This window comes from Tenebrio molitor, chromosome 4, assembly GCF_963966145.1.
Source record: "Tenebrio molitor chromosome 4, icTenMoli1.1, whole genome shotgun sequence".
In the NCBI taxonomy this organism is placed as follows: Eukaryota; Metazoa; Arthropoda; class Insecta; order Coleoptera; family Tenebrionidae; genus Tenebrio; species Tenebrio molitor.
In genome coordinates this window covers 5,576,687-5,594,602 of record NC_091049.1, presented here as the reverse complement: position 1 = coordinate 5,594,602, position 17,916 = coordinate 5,576,687, and the positions used below count along the sequence as shown (strand labels likewise).

General features: G+C 49.9%; 7 protein-coding genes across 13 annotated transcripts; 2 read left to right on the top strand and 5 right to left on the bottom strand.

The window, feature by feature from the left end:
- Positions 1–723: 723 nt before the first annotated feature.
- On the bottom strand, positions 724–4,595 carry Brd7-9 (Bromodomain containing 7/9). Of its 2 annotated transcripts, XR_011158632.1 has the most exons (5): positions 3,824–4,595; positions 3,501–3,769; positions 3,080–3,443; positions 1,400–2,711; positions 724–1,349 (listed from the first exon to the last, which is right to left on the bottom strand). XR_011158632.1 is itself a non-coding variant. In XM_069044577.1 (4 exons), exons 1-4 carry the CDS (start codon positions 4,185–4,187, stop codon positions 1,723–1,725), a joined length of 1,986 nt encoding a protein of 661 aa, XP_068900678.1. In that variant the 5' UTR covers positions 4,188–4,595; the 3' UTR covers positions 724–1,722. The 2 variants fall into 2 exon arrangements, 1 of the variants encoding a protein (XP_068900678.1); XM_069044577.1 differs by having other exon boundaries at positions 724–2,711.
- Positions 4,596–4,883: 288 nt separating this feature from the next.
- LOC138128387 (max-binding protein MNT-like) lies at positions 4,884–12,182 on the bottom strand. Of its 4 annotated transcripts, none has more exons than XM_069044592.1 (4): positions 12,040–12,182; positions 6,875–7,111; positions 5,827–6,420; positions 4,884–5,769 (listed from the first exon to the last, which is right to left on the bottom strand). In XM_069044592.1, the coding sequence occupies exons 2-4, from the start codon at positions 7,100–7,102 to the stop codon at positions 5,539–5,541; spliced, it is 1,053 nt and encodes a 350-aa protein (XP_068900693.1). In that variant the 5' UTR covers positions 7,103–7,111; positions 12,040–12,182; the 3' UTR covers positions 4,884–5,538. The 4 variants fall into 4 exon arrangements, with proteins under 4 accessions (XP_068900693.1, XP_068900694.1, XP_068900692.1 ...); XM_069044593.1 differs by lacking the exon at positions 12,040–12,182 and adding an exon at positions 9,223–9,355; XM_069044591.1 differs by lacking the exon at positions 12,040–12,182 and adding an exon at positions 8,233–8,559.
- Positions 8,907–10,192, top strand: Polr2I (RNA polymerase II subunit RpII15). Its single transcript, XM_069044596.1, has 4 exons — positions 8,907–9,194; positions 9,250–9,378; positions 9,433–9,519; positions 10,029–10,192. The coding sequence occupies exons 1-4, from the start codon at positions 9,121–9,123 to the stop codon at positions 10,129–10,131; spliced, it is 393 nt and encodes a 130-aa protein (XP_068900697.1). The 5' UTR covers positions 8,907–9,120; the 3' UTR covers positions 10,132–10,192.
- Positions 10,150–11,605, bottom strand: LOC138128382 (zinc finger protein 431-like). Its single transcript, XM_069044580.1, has 2 exons — positions 11,451–11,605; positions 10,150–11,401 (listed from the first exon to the last, which is right to left on the bottom strand). The coding sequence occupies exons 1-2, from the start codon at positions 11,565–11,567 to the stop codon at positions 10,184–10,186; spliced, it is 1,335 nt and encodes a 444-aa protein (XP_068900681.1). The 5' UTR covers positions 11,568–11,605; the 3' UTR covers positions 10,150–10,183.
- PhKgamma (phosphorylase kinase gamma) lies at positions 11,876–16,991 on the bottom strand. Of its 3 annotated transcripts, none has more exons than XM_069044585.1 (10): positions 16,852–16,991; positions 13,831–13,940; positions 13,617–13,783; positions 13,192–13,567; positions 13,105–13,134; positions 12,947–13,053; positions 12,795–12,892; positions 12,600–12,686; positions 12,316–12,474; positions 11,876–12,269 (listed from the first exon to the last, which is right to left on the bottom strand). In XM_069044585.1, the coding sequence occupies exons 2-10, from the start codon at positions 13,920–13,922 to the stop codon at positions 12,135–12,137; spliced, it is 1,251 nt and encodes a 416-aa protein (XP_068900686.1). In that variant the 5' UTR covers positions 13,923–13,940; positions 16,852–16,991; the 3' UTR covers positions 11,876–12,134. The 3 variants fall into 3 exon arrangements, with proteins under 3 accessions (XP_068900686.1, XP_068900684.1, XP_068900687.1); XM_069044583.1 differs by lacking the exon at positions 16,852–16,991 and adding an exon at positions 14,098–14,224; XM_069044586.1 differs by lacking the exons at positions 12,600–12,686; positions 16,852–16,991 and adding an exon at positions 14,098–14,224.
- Positions 14,244–15,143, bottom strand: LOC138128254 (P-granule-associated novel protein 1-like). Its single transcript, XM_069044440.1, has one exon. It carries the CDS (start codon positions 15,141–15,143, stop codon positions 14,244–14,246), a length of 900 nt encoding a protein of 299 aa, XP_068900541.1.
- Positions 15,604–17,716, top strand: LOC138128380 (probable tyrosyl-DNA phosphodiesterase). The gene is made up of 7 exons (XM_069044578.1): positions 15,604–15,773; positions 15,823–15,921; positions 15,972–16,362; positions 16,418–16,543; positions 16,594–16,689; positions 16,736–17,302; positions 17,353–17,716. Exons 1-7 carry the CDS (start codon positions 15,737–15,739, stop codon positions 17,681–17,683), a joined length of 1,647 nt encoding a protein of 548 aa, XP_068900679.1. The 5' UTR covers positions 15,604–15,736; the 3' UTR covers positions 17,684–17,716.
- Positions 17,717–17,916: the final 200 nt, after the last annotated feature.

Here is a 17,916-nt window from a genome sequence, read left to right as displayed (position 1 = left end):
CGAAAAGAAAGTCGCGGGCGGCGACGGCGCGTTCTAATCACGCCGACCCGATAAATTCTTTTCCGCGACATTAAACAGGTATTCCATTTCCACCCCCGGAATACGGACAAATGTGCCACGACGGCACAGTGGCGGTAAGAAATTCGATTAAGCCGACTAATAACGTCCGATCTTGACGCGGGACACCGGGTCCGAGCGAAAGGGGGATGATTCAACACTGACGTCATGCCACCCCCGAATTTTTCAAATGACGAGGGGCGGCTTTGACATGCAACAAAATGACGGCCGGCGCCATCTGTCGGCGACAAGTCGAAAGGTGACCGATGCGGTTACAGTGGTCTGTAATATCATCCCAAACATAGACAATAAACATAGGAAGACCACCACCGATTCTTGCTAGGCAGCGCACTAACGTAAGGCCGAATTAGATGTATAATAAGTTGCATATTCTTCAAATAATGCAATTAAATGTATAATTAATTGCATACAGAGATTTTTTTTTTTGCACTAACCTCGCCCACGTCTCCTAGGTTTTATATGAAATTTAACAATCTTAATTGGTTATTGGTCTGTGGTTTTCGTCGAGTGGCCGCCATCTATCGCACAATTGGCGAATAATTACTGTACAGATTTCTACAATTCCACCCCTTGTCACGATTTAACATTTTATTGATTGGAGGGTGTGAGGAGGAATTGAAAAGGGTGACAATAAAAACCCAGACATTCGGTTAGATCCTTCTGTAATTACAATCACAAATCTTTCGATCGAGTAAAATAAAATATTGTACAGATATAACCGGTCGTGATTTCACACAACTTCACAGATTTGAATTTACCGCCACCAAATGTCATATATTTTGTGTAACAATTAAAATCACGTTTGAAGAGTTTTTCAGTTTATCGGACGGTGCTCTCGACAAAAAATATACTTCCAAAATCGTGTACTCTTTGCGGACTAGAGGCTCTGTTGCGATTGTATAAAAATAATTGTACAATAAGGAACTATTTTACATACCCAGAGCTCAGTTTTGACATTAACTAGACACGACTCAGCTGGCGCAGCAATTCTTCGGGAATACAAAAATAAGAAAAGATGATTACCATAACCGCGACAAGACAAATGGAACTGTCTACGTTTTTAAGATCTTGTTCGGGACAACATTTGTCGCAACAATTCGCCGGGTGTCTTGTCAACAGATGCGTCCAACGGAGTCTTCTTTCTCCGGGTTTGGTGTGCGGACACCTCGGACGTTCCGCGTTCGCTTCGTCTTCGCTGCCTTTTTCGTCACTCGAGTACGACAGAACGCCCAAATTGTCGTTTCTACAGTAGACCACTTCGTACTCGTCGGCTAAACAGAACCACGTCGATCGCGCTCCCAACCGTGTTCGCCAAACTCACCCAACAATTCTGCTATTTCGCATTCCTCATCTTCGACATCCCAGCCGGAACCGTAATAATAATCGATGTGCGACATTTTGTACAAATCAAAATGAAAAAGTGCTACCAACTGTGGTGTGCGTGAAATGTCACCAGCAGTACCAACGGTGCGACGAAATTTACCAAAATTTTGAGCAACGCCAACCTGTCTCGACGAAAATTCCCAAAATGGTCGTTTTCAAAAAAAGAAATGTTTGTTCGTCGAAGCGAATGGGACAAGTGTGGTCGGGTCACAAAAACATTTGTTCTCGTTTCACTTTTTTACTTACTCCCAATTACAAAACCTACTCCATTAAAATCTCTTCAATTGTTTTGTCGTCCCTGAGGGGGCTCTGCGTCAGCGCCGGTTCACTCTCCAGGAACTGTCTCAGTTCGGTTTCAAGGTCTGCGACTTCGTTGCTGACCTCCACCTCCGGCATGGCCACCCCCAGCGCCTTGCGGATTCCGGTGACCGGAGCCACGTCCCCCGGATTGACCCTCTTGGCGATTTCCGTGAGATTTTCGGTGATGTTTTCAGCCACCTGCATCTCCTCTTCGGAGGGCGGCACGCACTGGCTCAAGTGGACCGGTGGCGGCGCCGACAACCTCTGGTGCTGCGATTGCTGCAGCTTCTGCAACAACTGACACATGCTGTCCAACCTCTGCTGCAGCTCGTGCCTCTCCTCCGACAGTTTGATCTCTTCCTCCATGTTGTCCAGGAAGTTGATGTCGATTCCCACGTCCTGCAGACTCCTCAGCTCGTCCACGTCGACTTTGACGGCGTCGATCGGCTTCACCTCCAGCATCGTCTTGACCGCCTCCTCTTCCTCCCGAAGCTTCTTGTTCTCCTCGAGGATGCGCCTGGTCTTGCTGTGATCGCCTCCCGTCAGCAGATCCAGCAGGCTGTCCACCAGGTGTGTGGCGTAGTCGCTGTCTTTGACGAAGTCCAGGACGCTTTCGGCGTACTGGACGGCGGTGTCCGAACCGTACGTCTGGTACACCATGTCGCTCTCCTCCTTGCTGAGGTTGGCGAAGGCGGAGTCGTAGCTGGGGGCGTAGGAGCCGAAGGCGCCGTAGTAGAGCGGCTTCACCGGTTTGGTAATGTTGCGTCGGTCCTCGCGGAAACCCTGGATCTGGCCGGTACCCTCCGTTAGCTTGCCGCACAGCTGCCCCAAGAGCACGGGGCGTTTCTTCGTGCCGGGGATGACGCCCTCGCCGCCCACCAGGATGTTGATGTTGGTGGTGCCGTCTTTGCGCTGCTTCAAAAAGCCCATGCTGGGGCCGCGACGCGCTACTGCAAACGACATAAAAGCTCAAAGCACGGAACAGCTCCCGAAGGGCAACCGGTGCGGCTAAAATCGTTCGCATCACGCTAAAATCGTTCGCAGCAAGCTAAAATCTTGGGAGTCAAAATCAATTAGGAGCGTCATAGAAGTTTTCACTTCTATCGTGCGGTCTTACGTACACTCTTTTTTTTAAACAAATGAATCAAACGTGTCAGTCAAGAAAACTCACACGTCCTTGACTCCACAGACCTGACCTGGCCTGCCCTAGTGCGGCTAGCCGCACCGTCCCCCCCGTCCGACAGAATTTCGTTTCTTTGTTTCTTTTTTTTTTATGCTTTAAATAACCCATCCCACTAGTATTAGATTTTGTGCTTACTGAGCTTGACTCTAGCCTCCCTGGCGGCGATCTGCGACTTGCTGAGTATCTCCTCCGGCGTGAGATCGTCCTGGATGGCCTCGAACTTCGTCGCCGGCATCTTCTTCTTGCCCTCGTTGACGTGATCGCTGTCCTCGTGGTCCTCGTGTCCCCCCTTGTTCTGCCTCAGCTCTGGCGTGATCTCGAAGCCCATGTCGTCGCTGGTCAGCTCGGGGATCAGGTTGAGGACCCAGCCGAGCTTGTCGTGTTGCATGATCTTGCTCCCCGCGTGCAACAACTTCTTGCTGGCCTTGTAGTAGATGGTGTCGACGTGATTGTACTTCATCGCGTTGGTGCACATGAGCTTGAAGTCAGCGACGAACTCCTGCCCACCGGAAATCGTGGAGAGTCAGGGGAAGAGATCGAGCGGGGCGGGACTCACCTGGAGGTTGTCGTACTGGTTGTCCTCGATCTTCTGTCTCATGGTGCTGATGTCCATGGGTTGCGAGATAATGGAGGAGTAGCCGGGGGCGATGCTGTCGGTGACGGGCCACGCGAAGAACTGTTGGGGGTCCTTCTTCTCGAGCAGTCCCAACAGCTGGTCCAGCATGCGCTGCAGCGGGGTCCGCTCTTGGCGCTGGCGCAGCACGCAGGTCCGCGGCTCTCTGTGCTGACTGGGGCTACCCAATGACGAGAAACCCTGATTTTCTTCTGAAAACCCAAACATAAAAAGACAACCGCGCGCGAGGGGCGACCGACACGAACCGTCAAACTCCACCTCCTCACGTTTCCGTTTCTTCTCCTTGTGATGGTGGCGGTGCTTCCGCTCGCGGTCCTTGTTCTTGTCCTTCTTCTTCTTCTTTTTCTTGCTCTTCTTGTGATGACTCCTCGACACCGACAGGTAAGGGTCGTTCTGGTCCGCGACGGTGTCCTCGCTCCCTTGCACGCTGTACGACGAATTCGGATTGTATCCGAAATCTGTTGTGTGTTCCGGAGTCGCCTGGTTGCCCACCTTCAGGATCAACTTCAGACCTGGGGGCTTCTCGGCGGGGCTGTCCAAACGCTCCCGCTTCTCCGACTTGTGTTTCTTGTGCTTTTTCGAGCTGCTGGTATACATCGGGGACGCCATGGGGGCACCGAACGACAACAAACAAGAAAATCGCAAAACACAAAGTGAGGTTAGGACAAGTTTGTTTACGACTGGAATCGGTTTGCGTCCGCACTAACAATTTTTCTCTTTTTCACAAAATGAATCGTTTATTCGTACGGAGAGGACATTTTTTTTAAGTTATCCGTTGCACTCTATAACATTACCAACTAAATCTTGTACATTTATTACGCCGACAAACAAAAGCTGAATGTCGAGAGGTTTACGTCCGTGCTAAAATGTCAAAAACACAAATTATCTCCAGACATTGATTAATTGCGATTAAATTTGTGAATTTGCGAACAATCAGATAAAAGAATGCGGTGAAAACTAAATCGGTCACGCACTCACGTCGACTTTAAGCTTGGTTCACACGACGCAGTTTGACAGTTGTCACGTGACAGGTATCAAAACCATGTGGGTGTGTTTTTTTTTTCAAATAATTTATTACATCAACCGTTTTTATTATTTTTTTGCGATTTATTTGACTCGAGTTCTGCCATTGTTGCATCTAGAGTAGTAGTACGATTCGATGATCGTTTACTGTACTATTGCGGAGTCGCAACTCCGCTCTGTATTAAACATAGAATAGAATGAATACATTTTCATCTTAAACCTTATTTTTGTACAATTTAAAAACTAATTATTATTTACAACAATATCCTCATTCACAAGACATTCACTTTAACCTCAAATATATATACGTTTTCGTTAATGTACAGTACAATATAAAATAAAAAGTAATACATCAAGGCTAGAGATCTAAGAACGGGGCCAAGACCGGCTCCCCACTGCAGACAGTTGTCAGACACCGCTGGCGTTCGGATTTTGTTTTACACCTTCGGGTTTTTGCGCGGAACCTTTTCGGACTAAAACGAGACCGCCGAAAATGCAACGCACAACTTCTCTTTTTTTGGGGCACCCAAAATGACTAGAAAGAAACGATTTCGACGTGTGCAACTGAACACTGAAAAAGTGATTGATTAGACTAGAGGAGTGGAAAAGAAAAAACACCAACGTTCTGATGATTAGAGGTCGCTTAAAAACAGTCGAAAGTTTAAAAAAAAAAGCCGATCGAGTTCAGCGGAATGTTGGGAGAAGTGAGTCGAATTTGAGGCCCTCGCCACCGGAAACGCCAATGCGACCGTTTCGACCGTCCACAAACAAAAATAATAATAATAATAGTAATAAAACAAATGATCACCGTAAATTATGATAAAGAAATCACATTTTAAGAGTTACGAGAGACATCCACACGCCATCAGTCACACCTCTATATCGTACATAATAATTTTTTGAATCGTGTCGTCGCTGCTTCCTTCCGTCAAGGCCACTAGCTGGGTCTGCTGACGACGACCACCGGCTTGACGACGTACTGGGCGTTGACCAGCGGGACGACTTTGCCGTTGATCTGCTGCTGAGTGATGAAGTGGGTCGAGACCAGGGGGGTCAGCTCGCCGAGACCCTTGGGGACGATCAACTTCTGCAGGACCAACCCCTGGGGGACCGAGTATCCGACGGGGAGCACCGAAAGGGCGGTGGTCTGGACCGGCTGCTGGGCCACCTGAAACCAGAGCACGTTGAGACGACGAGTCCCGAAGAGGCGTTCGATTCGCGTCACCACCTCCTTGATGGTGCCCACTTGCGTGGTCGCGATGGAGATCTGCGTCTTGTTCGGCAACAGCGGTATCTGGATCCTGTCGCCGTTCTGTCCGGCGACCGCCTCCACCTTGACGTCGTCCGTCGGGGCCGAGTGCGACGCCGCCATCGGCACCGACTCCGGCAGGATCTTGGCGAAGTCGACGTTGTCGTAGTGGGAGGAGATCTCCTTCTTGAGCAGGGCCAGCCTCTGCTGCGCCGCTATCTTCTCCCTGGCCAGGTTCTCCATCTCGTGCTCCAACTCCCGTTCCTTCCTCTTCAGCGACTGGATGCACCTGAGGGCCGAGTGGAGGATGCTCAAGTTGGACGTCTTCTTCTCGTCCTGCGTCTGGGGCAGCTGCTTCTTCAGGACGTCGAAGCACTCCTTCAGGTGGGCCCTCCGGTGCTTCTCCAGCTTGTTGTGCACCTCCCTGGTGCCGGCCCTGAACACCATCGGGGGCTGTTTTCGCTTCACTTCGCTGCCGCCGCTCGAATCGTCCATCACCACGGGGTTCATTATGTCGAAGCTGTTGTGGAGGATGCGCTGCCGGGGGTGGTTCACGGTGCTCGACACCACCTGAACGTCGCCGCCAAGCGGCAAATGTAGTACAACACATTTCAAATGTCAAGGTGCGCAGCGCCAACGGCACGAACGGTGAACCAATCGAACGATACAGTTGGGGAAGAAAAGAAAATATTGCAAAAACGATTTTTGAATTTTTTTCTTGGCAAAAAGTGAGTAAACGAGAGATGTCATAATTCGGTACACTGTGAGCTCCACACCGGACCGGTACTTTTCTCGTCGACTGTACAAACTGTCACCTTGACAGGTGAGAGCTGTCTGTCCACCGCTCGTACCGTTAAGCGAGATCGTTATTATTTATTTAGTCTAATTAGCGCGATTTGCATGTTAGTAAATGCGGCTCTTGCGACGTCGTCGTTCGCACAAAATTTTCCTTATCTGATAAGAATTCGATGAAAACGCGTGCACACTCGCTGGCGTTACGAAATGAATTTCGCAAATGTCGTACCTGCTGCTGTTCGGCTTGGGGCTGCTTCTTGACCGTCTCCTGGGCGAGTGTGAGCAAGTTGGGCGCCATCTCGGAGGCGGCAATCAGCACCGTCGGCACGCGAGGCGACTTCTGCTGCTGCGCCGGCGACGTCTTCGACGCGGTCGCCTCGGCGGCGCGCTGCTCCTGCTCCTTCTTCTCCTGCATTTCGAGAAACTTCGCTGCCTCGATTAGCGTGTTCAGGCTCATCTTGACGCACTGAAAAATTTCACAATTCTCATTGTCACCGCGAACTGTCAACGTGTGAATTCCGACGGGTTTCCCCCCGCGCCAGGACGGCCGAAGGGGAGCCCCGACGACGGGAAAGCTGTCGCGGCGCGGTCGCCGGACGCGCGCGGTCACACCACCCGACGTGGCCGCGCCAACTGTCAAACGTTTGACGTTTGACAAGATGTCCTTCTCGCTTCCTAGGCCGCGTTGATTTTTCGATAGTTTCAAATTCGTTCTCGTGACAACAGTCGTGTTGTTTATGTTGGTAGTGCTCGACAAAATTGGGACATCGATGAAATCGATCGAAAATCGGATTGTCGATGATTGGAATGGGATTGGACTTTTGTCGACCGACAGGGAAACAGCTTTTCTTTTTTTTTTTCGCCGAAGCGATTTCCACGAGAGAAAGGAATAGCTTTCGTTTCTTTGAGAAAAATCGTCGCACGCGGTCGGTTCCTGCGCTAACGGATTTTTGTTTTTTGCGGTTCGGATGTGTTCGGGTTTCACCGTCACTTGTTTTGGTATGCGTTCACGCACGACGCACACCCGTAGCCTAGGCTGACCTAGACCAATACGCCCCTCGAAAATCGGCGATAGCTGGCTCAGCTCCACGTGGCAAGCGGCGCCGCGACGTTGCCGCGTGCGCGTCGGCCCCCGATCGGTTGGGGAGGCGGCGCACACGTGGGGCGCGTCCGGTCGACGCCTCGAGGGGCCGCGAAGCCGTCGGGTACCGACCGGGGACGGCAGCGAAGGAACGCGCGGCGGCCGGGCGAGGTTTCCGGCAGACGGACGTACGTGGCAACGTCGCACTATTGCCGACAACGTGTCCGTCGGTGGCGGAGCAGGGATCACGTCACCTGGGCCGCGCACAACGAACAAGTTGTCGCGGAGGGTTTTTGGGGCATTTTGGCGTTCGGGCCGGTTTAAAGGGAGTCGTCGTGCGTGTGGCGGCTCGCTCCCGGTAAACAAAGGCACCGGGGGCGGAGGGGGGCGCCAGCCAATGGGAGCGACGCACATGCTAACGTCACGAGGTGGCCCGGACAATGCCCCGAACGGCATACACCCTAACGGCCGGCAGCCCCGAAGGGGGCCGCCGCCGAAGTACTCACCGCCTCTGGTTGGGGCTCCGGGGCCTGATCCGCGGGGCTCCGGCGTCGTCCACTCACCACGGTCGCCTCCGATGGGGAACGCGCACGCTAAACCGAAAAACAAACGCCACTCGTACTACAAGAGCCACATCACGTGCGTGTTTGGCTGTATCGACCAATGGGAGTGCGCGTGATTCGATTGTTCCCTGGCCGACTCGACGGGATCGCGGCTGGGGCGCTGCCTCTTCCGGCGGGGCGCGGACTTCGCCGGGGCTGTGCGAGCGGGCACCTGGAGGGCGGCTGGGGCGGCTTCGGGGACGCGACCTCGCCGACGTGACCGGAACGAAGGGAATAAAGAACTTATCTGGCGTGCCGTAACCGGGGGTGGGGATGGAGGCCGCGTGCCCACAGCTTGTGTGGTGCGCGGACCAGCTGCGCAGAGCTACCGCGAACTTCTCGAGAGGAGCGGCGTTGCCGGATCGCCCGAAAATCGCGGCGGCGGCCGGACCAGGCCCGGGGCCGGCCACGCAACCGAGCCCGTCCGTGCCGCGCCGCCGTCCTCTTCCTTCCTCCGACGCCCAACGTCGATCGACGACGCGATCCAGGAAGCCGCCGGCCGAGGCGCGCGTGCGAACTGGCACCGCCGCGCGCGACTTATTTGTCCCGTTTTTTCTATCACGTGTCTAATTGCTGCAGAAGTGACATCGTTTTCGCCGCAAAATTGCGCATTTCGCTTCTTCGCCGAATTACGCGACCCGGAGAAATTGGGTTGGTACGACCGGCGGAAACGTCACTCGTCGAACTTTCACCGATCGACCGCCATTCTCTAGTTTACCGACGCGCGACGAGACGGTGTTTTCAGTGTTGTGCGGTGCAGTGTCTTCATATCCATCATAAGCCAACAAAGAAATGTCGAAACCTTCCGGGTACGATTCCCACAGCGAGGGCCCCGGATTCGTCGGGATCAGATTCTGTCAGGAATGGTAAACCGTGCTCGTTCAAAAAACTAACCTCAAAATCTCACGTCCGCTGTTCCAGCAACAACATGTTGTACCCCAAAGAAGACAAAGAGAACAAAATCTTGATGTACGCGTGCAGAAATTGCGACTACAAGCAACACGCCGATTCCAAATGTATTTATGTCAACAAAATTATGCACGAAATAGAGTGAGTGTGGATTGTCTGAAACACGATCTTCGTACTAGTTTGCGATTTTTGCAGTGAACTGACCCACATCGTCGCAGACGTCATTTCGGACCCTACTCTCCCGCGTACTGAAGACCATCACTGCCCCGAATGCAATCACAGGTGAGTCATTTGTTAGGCATTATTCTTTTACTCGTGATTCATACGCGAATTATTTTCCTTAACCTCCCAGTGCTGGTGCCCAAGGCTCACAAATTCATTAACACGTGAAACACCTCGATTGTGAAATGTGAACGCACCACTAATTACGGATCAGCTGTTTATATCTAACCTCACTTTTTGCGTTGTTTGCGTTTTAAATCTGGAGATTGATGATTGGTGCGTTCACAATCGATTCTTGAACGCCAACTTTGAGGATTAACTTACACTTGAAATAATCTTGAAACTATAACAAAAAGTCTTGTACACCCACATCGAAAATACCTTCAAAAACGACTTGAAGAATGACCCAACAAAACATTAAATTATGAAAGTAACTTTGATATGTCTGGATCTGTCTCTCGGGGTCTGGCGCCAGTACGTCAAGGTTAAGTAAAGTAAATTTCGGCCACGATCCGACTTAAATGGTGTCCAGTCGTCTCTACGCCTTAAATGTGTCAATTTTTGTACAGAGAGGCGGTGTTCTTCCAAGCTCAAACCCGGCGAGCCGAGGAAGAAATGCGACTGTACTACGTCTGCACGAACCCCCTCTGTGCCCACCGGTGGACCGAATAAACCAACAAAACCGCAACATTTGTACTGTAAATATTTATTAAATACACTTTTGTTAAAACACGTTGTGTGCAGTCTTTAAATGCTGTTTGATGTACGACTTGTCTATGAAACATTTGTCGCAAGCGGGACACCTGAACGGCCTCTCTCCCGTATGCGACCTTATGTGTTTTTGCAACTTGTTGTTGGCGAAATAGCTCTTGGGGCACGCGCTGCAGAAGAACTTCTTCACCCTCTCGGGGATCTTCGCGTCGCCGATCCCGTGCGCCTTCACCATGTGAATGTCCAAACTCTTCTGGTACTTGTACCCCTGTAGGCACAAGTTGCACTTGAACGACTTCACCACCGAGTGACTCTCTATGTGTCTCTTCAGGACCGACCTGTTGATGCACTTCCTGTCGCACAGGTGACACAAGAAGTTCCGTTCCCCCGTGTGGGTCTTGGTGTGGGTGTCCAGGTTGGTCTTGAGCGGGAACCTCCTCTGGCAAAAGCTGCACTCGTACTTCCACTGGGACCGGTCCAGGTGCACGCAGATTTTGTGCTTGTGCAAATCCGACGACGTGTTGAACGCTTTGGGGCACGCCTGGCACCGGTAGGCCCTCTTGTTGGCGTGAATCTTCTCGTGGTGGTACAGGTCGCTGGCGGTTATGTAACCTTTGCCGCAGAACGAACAGATGTGCTTTCTCTCCCCAGTGTGGTAGCGCTTGTGCGCGTTCAGATAAACGGGCGACGCGAACTTCCTGTCGCAAAGCTCGCACTTGAACTTTTTCTCGGTGGCGTGCACGTTCTTTATGTGCCGCTTCAAGAGATACTTGTTGCCGAACGACGCGCCGCACACGTCGCAGATGTTGTACGGCTTGGCCTCCGCCTCTTTCACGTCGCTCTCGGTCTTACCGCAGACCGTCTTGTGTTTTTTCAACGCGCTCTCGGACGCGTACGCCTTGCCGCACAGGTCGCACGCGCGATTCTTCCTGCTCTTCTTGCTCGTGTGTTCGTACTTGATGTGGTCCTCCAGGACACTTTTCACCTTGAAGTTCTTCTCGCAGTGGAAGCACACGAAATTCGACTCTACGCTCTCGACCTTCTCGTCGTCGCTGTCACTCTTGCGCTCGTCGCTGTCGTTGTTCGAAAGGGTTTTGTCTTCGGCCAGCTCGGCCGGCTTCTCACCTCCCTTCCGGGCCAAGTACGACCTGATGCACATGTCGCGGAAGGCACACACGTTTTCCAGGTGTTCCACGCACGTGACGCATATCTCGTAATCGATTTTCCACTCCTGGGACAAAGTCGTCAACATAACCTGAAAATGTGACGCGTCCACTTACCACTTCCGGTACACATTTCCGCAACTTTATCACGATTCTGACGTCGTGTTCGTCGATTTCGCTCAGGTTTTTCAAATTTGCATCCTCATTCAAACAAACGATGCACAAATTCGACATAACTGTTTACAAACCCAAGTGACAACCGGCGGTGCCAACTTGAAAAAAAAAAATTCAACTAGGCGAGATTTACGCCAAAACGTGGACGATCCCGTAATTGCGCAACGGAATGATGCGTTTTGCGCAACAATAAACAAACCGTGGCCGCGTGCAGATCCTGTACAAAGTGCAGTGTGATTCTGCATAAAGTACAGCGTGTTTCAAATGTACTGGACAAAGTACAGCGCGATTCAGATGTACTGCACAAAGTACAGCATGGTCCGCAAAGAACGTGCGGATCGTGTGTGACGGGGCGAGAGAGCGTTCGCTCACAAATAATAAATGTTTATTGATAATACATGTCTGCCGTGACGTGTGGACGGCAAAAAAATTAAATACATAATAAAATTCACTACAGTGTAAAACAAAAATCGATTGCTTCTGCGCATATCACATTCAAAGAAGCTTCAACGGACGAAAAAAATTAATTTACCTTTTGTTCAAGCTCGTGTCACGTGACCACCGTCAAACTTCATTGCAAACTAAACTAAAATTGGTCTAAATTAAAACTAAAAATCGCCGGGTGCGTTATCGGCTCAAGTTGGTAACGTAGATGTGCTTCAGCTCGGTCTTCGGCATGTTTTCGAAGAGGGCGGCTCTGTTTTGGCCCTCGCCTTTCTTCACCCAGTGGCCGTAGACGCGGAAGGCGCAACCGTCGACGATCTGCAACGAGTGCGTCAAAAACGAACGACGATCGAACCGGACTCACTTTTCTGAGCAGTTTGATGCGGTAAGGGTCGGTCCTGGCAGTGTCCAGACTCAAGGGCTCGGGGGTGTACTTCAACCGTTGCAGACGCACCATCGCTCTGACCACCAGGATGGCCCACTGGAACTTCTGCCTGGCGTGGAACTTGCGCTGTTGCAACTTCTGCAAATCAACACGGTTCAGATCGGTAGGAATCGATGGGATAAAATAAAAGACGATCACGATCCAACAGATTGTTAGTTTAGACGCACACATTGTTAGTGGCAGGCAACACGTTTCGTTTTTACCAAAGCCAGCTCTGAAATTCTACTGAATCTGCGACTGTTCTTTCGCAGTGAGCGTTTCAACGGACCGATGTCCTGATCCCACAGTTGCTAGAAAAGAAATTACCACAACAGCTACCAACCAGTACATTATTTACACGACGGTATTAATCAAACCAAATAAAAATAAAAGCGCCACCTGCCGGCACCGTCTCTTACCATCGTGTGGAAGAACGGGTGCGCCAGCGCCTCCTGTATCGAAATCCTCTGTTTTGGGTCCACCACCAACAACCTCCTTATCAGGTCCTTGGGAGGTTCTGCGTCACAAACACGCCGTAAATATTGGCACGTTTCTGTGCGTTTCTATTTACCAGATATGTCGGCCCATTCGGGCGACGAGAACGAGTACTTCCCCTCCATGATGTTCCGCAACATGACCATCTGCTTCCTGTGCCAAAACGGCGGGCACCCCACCAATCTAAAACGGCAAGTTTCAAGCCTCGCGTGTCGCCTCCCGTGCGATACTCACAACGTGTACATGATAACCCCGCAGGCCCATCTGTCGTGACAAAAAAACATTAATCAATGAGTCGCGCTCGACAGTCAATCAACCTACATGTCCACCTCGAACGAGTACCCCGGCGCGTCCTCCATCATGTTGCAGCGGAGCGTTTCAGGCGCCAGGTAGCCCGGAGTGCCGCACAACTCGTGCACTTGCTCCCCCTCGGCCAGCTTCCGGGCGAATCCGAAGTCGGTGATCTTGACGTTGAGGTTGTCATCCAGAAGGATGTTCTCAGGTTTCAGATCCCTGTGGACTATGCTTCGCGAGTGCACGTGCGCCACCCCTTCCAGCACTTGGCGCATTATGTACCTGGTTTTCTTCTCCGAGAGGGTCACCACCGACGTGAGGTAATCGAAGAGTTCGCCGTTTTTGCACAGTTCGAACACCAAGAAAATGAACGTCGGGGATTCGAACACGTCCTGCAATTCGACTGCGCGCTCGTGACGTACGTCTGAACCGCACCTGACTGTTACACTTACTGATATAGTGGTGGCCCGCGACGTGCCTCAAGATCGCCACTTCTTGCTTCGTCGCCTCTTTCGCAGAGATCCCTTCGCCGCCGTCGTTGCTCAAATCGATTATTTTGGCAGCGTAGGCCTTGCCCGTCTCCTTCTCGATGCATCGCCGCACCGTCGAACTTATCCCCCTGAAGCACGACTGAGCCCCAAACTTCAACACTCTCGTGCAACTCACCTTCCTAGGATTTCTTTGGGTTCGTATTTGGCGTAAAATTCTTTGGCAGCGTCCTGGTCGGGCAGTTTGTCATCTTCTTCCTCTTTGGCCATTGTTTAACAAAACTAAAACTAAAAATAACACCGCTAACAACGAGCCATGACCATACCCTTCACAAAGGTTAAATTACAAATGACGCAGACTCATCCCCAGGACCCCAACTAATCAATTTAAAATTCCGTCTAAATTGTTACATCAATTGACGCCGATTAAAATCCAAATACGTACTTTAATATCTCTGTTTACACGTTTTAACCTTCACACAAAAACTACAAACGTCAACGGCGGTTGGCGACACTGCTCCCCAAAAAAAAACAAAAAATCACCAGAATTTGAAACTTTATTTCCAAAAATTATTTTACAAAGAATCACATCTAATCTGTCGGTTTTCCGGTGTAAATGAACGTGATGTTAAACTTGGGGAGTGTTTCCTCGACCCGTTTCCTGCTTTCAGGTGTCAGTTTATCGTAACTGAAGAAAATCCGTTCCAAATCTGGAACCCCAGCCACCAGCTTGTCTACGTTGACGGTGTTGAAGTCATTGTGCTCCAAAAAGAGCACTCTGAGCGCTTTCAACCCATCGAATTCGCTCCAGGTCAGATTCTTCAATTTGTTCTCGCTCAAATTCAACACTTTCAGTTGCAACAACCCCCTAAACGTGTTAGGTGCGATTGTTTCGATCTTGTTGCCTTGCAGATCTAGAAATTTCAAGTTTTTCAGGTCATCGAAAGCATCTTCCTTGATTCTGGTGAATTTCGAGTGCCGAATGGTCAAAGATCTTAACGATGTCAAACCCTCAAAAGTGGCCTTTTCTATATTATCCGGCAGAACACTCTCATTCAGCGAAAGAGTTTGGAGATTCCGGGCGTCGGCGAAGGCCCCATTTTCCACTCGCACCTCGGACCCGTCGAAATTGACCTTCTTGAGGTGTTGGCAATCCTGGAAAATTTTCCATGTGACTTTTGGAATTGCTCTGTTGTCCATGAAAGTGAACGACGTTATGTTGGGTACGCAACAAAGGGCTCCGGGTTCTATGTCTGACAACGCGCTCCCTGTGATTTTTATCTCTTGCACGAGCCCCAAATTGGACAGATGCTCGTGGATGATCTTGCCTTCCGCATTCTTGATTAATATCTTGTTGGTAGCACTGTCGAGGACTGTTTCAGGGGTAAATGTGAAATTCTCGCAGACCGTCTCTTCGAATTCTTTCCTGCAGACGGCCGAAAACCCCAAATTGACGCCTTCTAACACAAATAATACCGTGATCAGCCTCATTCCCTAGCTTGGACGATAAACTGTGAAGACACAACTGGAGGGTCACGCACACTATTGGAGATCTCGCCTCAAGGTCGCCCCAAACGTGTTTTGTGTCATTAGCATTCCGCGAAATCGCGTTTTGTTTACTCATTATTATAAATAATTACATCTTACATCAGCTGGGAGCATCGATGTCACGAATTTTTATTTCCGGTGCTTTTAACGACAAGCTTGGGCTAGAAACAGAAACAGGCTGCCGAAGAACCGACACAAATAAACGTAGACGTGATAGATGTAGATTGGACTAAAGTACCTACATCAGCAGATCATCAGATGAGCGCCCAGAGCAAACAGAGAACATTTCACTCTTCGAATTTTTTGGGTCCATTTTGATTTAAACAAAAAAAAAAAATACAGAAAAGAACCAGAGAAGCCGCCATTAGAATAGTGGAAACGATTTTCAACTCTGCATCTCCTCTTTCGGAGTCTCACGATTTTTTTAAATATTTCTCAAAAAATTTTAGATGACTTCTGTCACTACCAACCTAACAAAACGCAACTAAAAATTTCAAAATTCTAACCTCACTTTATTTACTTCTTCAACAACAGCTATGGAATCGTTTTTAAAGCGTAAATCAGACAGCGATGGTGAGTTCGACCCTTAACTGTGTTGATTACGTGACAGCCGTAATTTTAGCCGGTCCTAGTAAAAAAATCAAACTGGAAGAGTGCCCCCACGGCACCAAGTGTTACCGGCGCAATCCCCACCATTTCAGAGAATTTGACCATCCGCACCGTAAGTAACGACGCACGTTCTTTAATTGTGCATGAAACAATTGGTTTTAGTAATGGAATGGTTAAAAATGGACAAAAACCAAATCCCCGATAACCTACCTCAAAACAAGTCAGTTTACCTGGAACAGTTGGAGGTTTTGCGGCCGCTGCTCAACGTGAAACCTGAAATTAAGGCCAGCAGTAGTAGCAGCAGTACAATGAGTGACTCCTCCTCTGAAGAGGCAAAACCAGGGACCATGCTAGAGAAATTGAAAAATGCAGCCCCTTACAATTTTTTCTTCACAACTATTCCAAAATCCCCAGACACGTTGAAACATTCCAACGCAATTACATTTACCGATTTGTTGTGTCCCAGTTTGGGACAGTTAAAATGTTCCTTACAAATAAATTTCATGATCGACATAATGTGGCTGATGGAACAATATCAAGCGCGCAATTTGGGGTGAGACACGCTAATAAGCTAATAAAAATATTCGTCGATGTAATTTGCGTTTTAGGAAAAAACCGTTGACAATTTTGTGTGCTGATGAATTCCCACAGATGAAGGAATACATCGACAGGTATTTACCAAACGTGAGTCATTACTTTGTCAAGATGAAGGACCCCTTTGGGTGCCACCACTCGTGAGTTGTCCCGTCTACCTCATAACTTGTTAGTCGGTCTCGTTTTGCAGCAAAATCGGTATTTACGTCTACGAAGACAATTCTCTGCGAGTGGTCGTCTCAACAGCGAATCTCTACTATGAAGACTGGAACCATTACAACCAAGGGTATGAAATTTTGCCGCAAAATTCTGTCATAATTTTAATCTTGAAGGTTGTGGTTGAGCCCCGTTTGTCGCCAACTCCCCGAGGGCAAATCGGAGAACGACGGGGAATCCCCGACCGGTTTCAAAAAGTGCCTTTTGTCGTACCTGAGACACTACAACTTACCGATTTTGAAACAGTGGATCCACTACGTGAAAAACGCCGACTTCAGTGACGTCAAAGTCTTCCTGGTGACTTCGGTTCCAGGGAAGCACTACCCCGAAAGTGCTGGAAGTCACGTGCACCACGTGGGCCACCTCTTGTCGCAGCATTGCACCCTCCCCGCCAAATCCGGCCCCGACACCGAGGGCCCCCTGTCGTGGGGCGTCATCGCCCAAGCGTCCAGCATCGGCTCGTTGGGTAAATCTCCCGCCGATTGGTTGCGCGGCACCCTCCTGAGAAGCCTCTCGGGTCACAAAAATACGCAACTGGTGTCGAACTCGAACGCCACCCTCAACGTGATCTTCCCCACGGTCGAGAACGTCATGAACGGGTACTTCGGCCCGGAGAGCGGGGGTTGCCTGCCGTACTCGAAGCAGACGAACGAAAAACAAAGGTGGTTCCAGACGTATCTGTAGTAAGTAGGACACTCGGAGAGGTGTACGTTTCGTGAGGGTCGATTTGCAGCCAGTGGAAAGCCGACAGGTTGAGCAGGAGTCGGGCGATGCCCCACATCAAGACGTACTGTCGGGTGTCACCGTGTCTGACCAAGTTGGCGTGGTTTCTGCTCACCAGCGCCAACATTTCCAAGTCGGCGTGGGGCGGCAACTTGCAGAAGGACAAAGCGGCGTACGTGAGGAGCTACGAGGCTGGGGTCATGTTCCTGCCGAAGTTTTTCGATCAAGAGTATTTTGAAATTGCGACGACTTTGAACAGTAAGAATGCAAAAGTGTTTCCGTTTATGTACGATCTGCCGCTAACCGAGTACAAGTCGAGCGACTATCCATGGTGTAACTAATAAAGTTGTAATCCTCTGTTCACTTCAGTTTTACCCGTTTCGTTTTTATTGACAGTTCGAGTTCAGTCCTGCCAACACAAAGTAATAAAAAAAAAAACACGTCAAATGTGATTCATCCTAGGTAATACGTAGTTAAAGTAAAATAACATTAAGATTATCTAAACCATATATGACACACTAATGTATTTGTTACATTATAATCTAAACACGTGTCAAGATAAAACTATTGAATC

Excerpts from the sequence above, each read along its gene's own strand:
- Brd7-9 (XM_069044577.1), bottom strand. The coding sequence starts at position 4,187 with ATGGCGTCCCCGATGTATACCAGCAGCTCGAAAAAGCACAAGAAACAC. Across the intron at positions 3,444-3,500 it reads ACCAGTACGACAACCTCCAG|GAGTTCGTCGCTGACTTCAA; the intron begins GTGAGTCCCGCC and ends TCCGGTGGGCAG. Across the intron at positions 2,712-3,079 it reads GGAGGCTAGAGTCAAGCTCA|TAGCGCGTCGCGGCCCCAGC; the intron begins GTAAGCACAAAA and ends TGTCGTTTGCAG.
- LOC138128387 (XM_069044592.1), bottom strand. The coding sequence starts at position 7,102 with ATGAGCCTGAACACGCTAATCGAGGCAGCGAAGTTTCTCGAAATGCAG. Across the intron at positions 6,421-6,874 it reads CCCAAGCCGAACAGCAGCAG|GTGGTGTCGAGCACCGTGAA; the intron begins GTACGACATTTG and ends GGCGACGTTCAG. Across the intron at positions 5,770-5,826 it reads TGGGCACCATCAAGGAGGTG|GTGGCCCAGCAGCCGGTCCA; the intron begins GTGACGCGAATC and ends CTCTGGTTTCAG.
- Polr2I (XM_069044596.1), top strand. The coding sequence starts at position 9,121 with ATGTCGAAACCTTCCGGGTACGATTCCCACAGCGAGGGCCCCGGATTC. Across the intron at positions 9,379-9,432 it reads AAAATTATGCACGAAATAGA|TGAACTGACCCACATCGTCG; the intron begins GTGAGTGTGGAT and ends CGATTTTTGCAG. Across the intron at positions 9,520-10,028 it reads TGCCCCGAATGCAATCACAG|AGAGGCGGTGTTCTTCCAAG; the intron begins GTGAGTCATTTG and ends ATTTTTGTACAG.
- LOC138128382 (XM_069044580.1), bottom strand. The coding sequence starts at position 11,567 with ATGTCGAATTTGTGCATCGTTTGTTTGAATGAGGATGCAAATTTGAAA. Across the intron at positions 11,402-11,450 it reads GGAAATGTGTACCGGAAGTG|GAGTGGAAAATCGATTACGA; the intron begins GTAAGTGGACGC and ends ACTTTGTCCCAG.
- PhKgamma (XM_069044585.1), bottom strand. The coding sequence starts at position 13,922 with ATGGCCAAAGAGGAAGAAGATGACAAACTGCCCGACCAGGACGCTGCC. Across the intron at positions 13,135-13,191 it reads TACTCGTTCGAGGTGGACAT|ATGGGCCTGCGGGGTTATCA; the intron begins GTAGGTTGATTG and ends TTGTCACGACAG. Across the intron at positions 12,475-12,599 it reads GAATTTCAGAGCTGGCTTTG|AAGTTGCAACAGCGCAAGTT; the intron begins GTAAAAACGAAA and ends GTTGATTTGCAG.
- LOC138128254 (XM_069044440.1), bottom strand. The coding sequence starts at position 15,143 with ATGAGGCTGATCACGGTATTATTTGTGTTAGAAGGCGTCAATTTGGGG.
- LOC138128380 (XM_069044578.1), top strand. The coding sequence starts at position 15,737 with ATGGAATCGTTTTTAAAGCGTAAATCAGACAGCGATG. Across the intron at positions 15,774-15,822 it reads GCGTAAATCAGACAGCGATG|CCGGTCCTAGTAAAAAAATC; the intron begins GTGAGTTCGACC and ends CCGTAATTTTAG. Across the intron at positions 16,363-16,417 it reads TATCAAGCGCGCAATTTGGG|GAAAAAACCGTTGACAATTT; the intron begins GTGAGACACGCT and ends TTTGCGTTTTAG.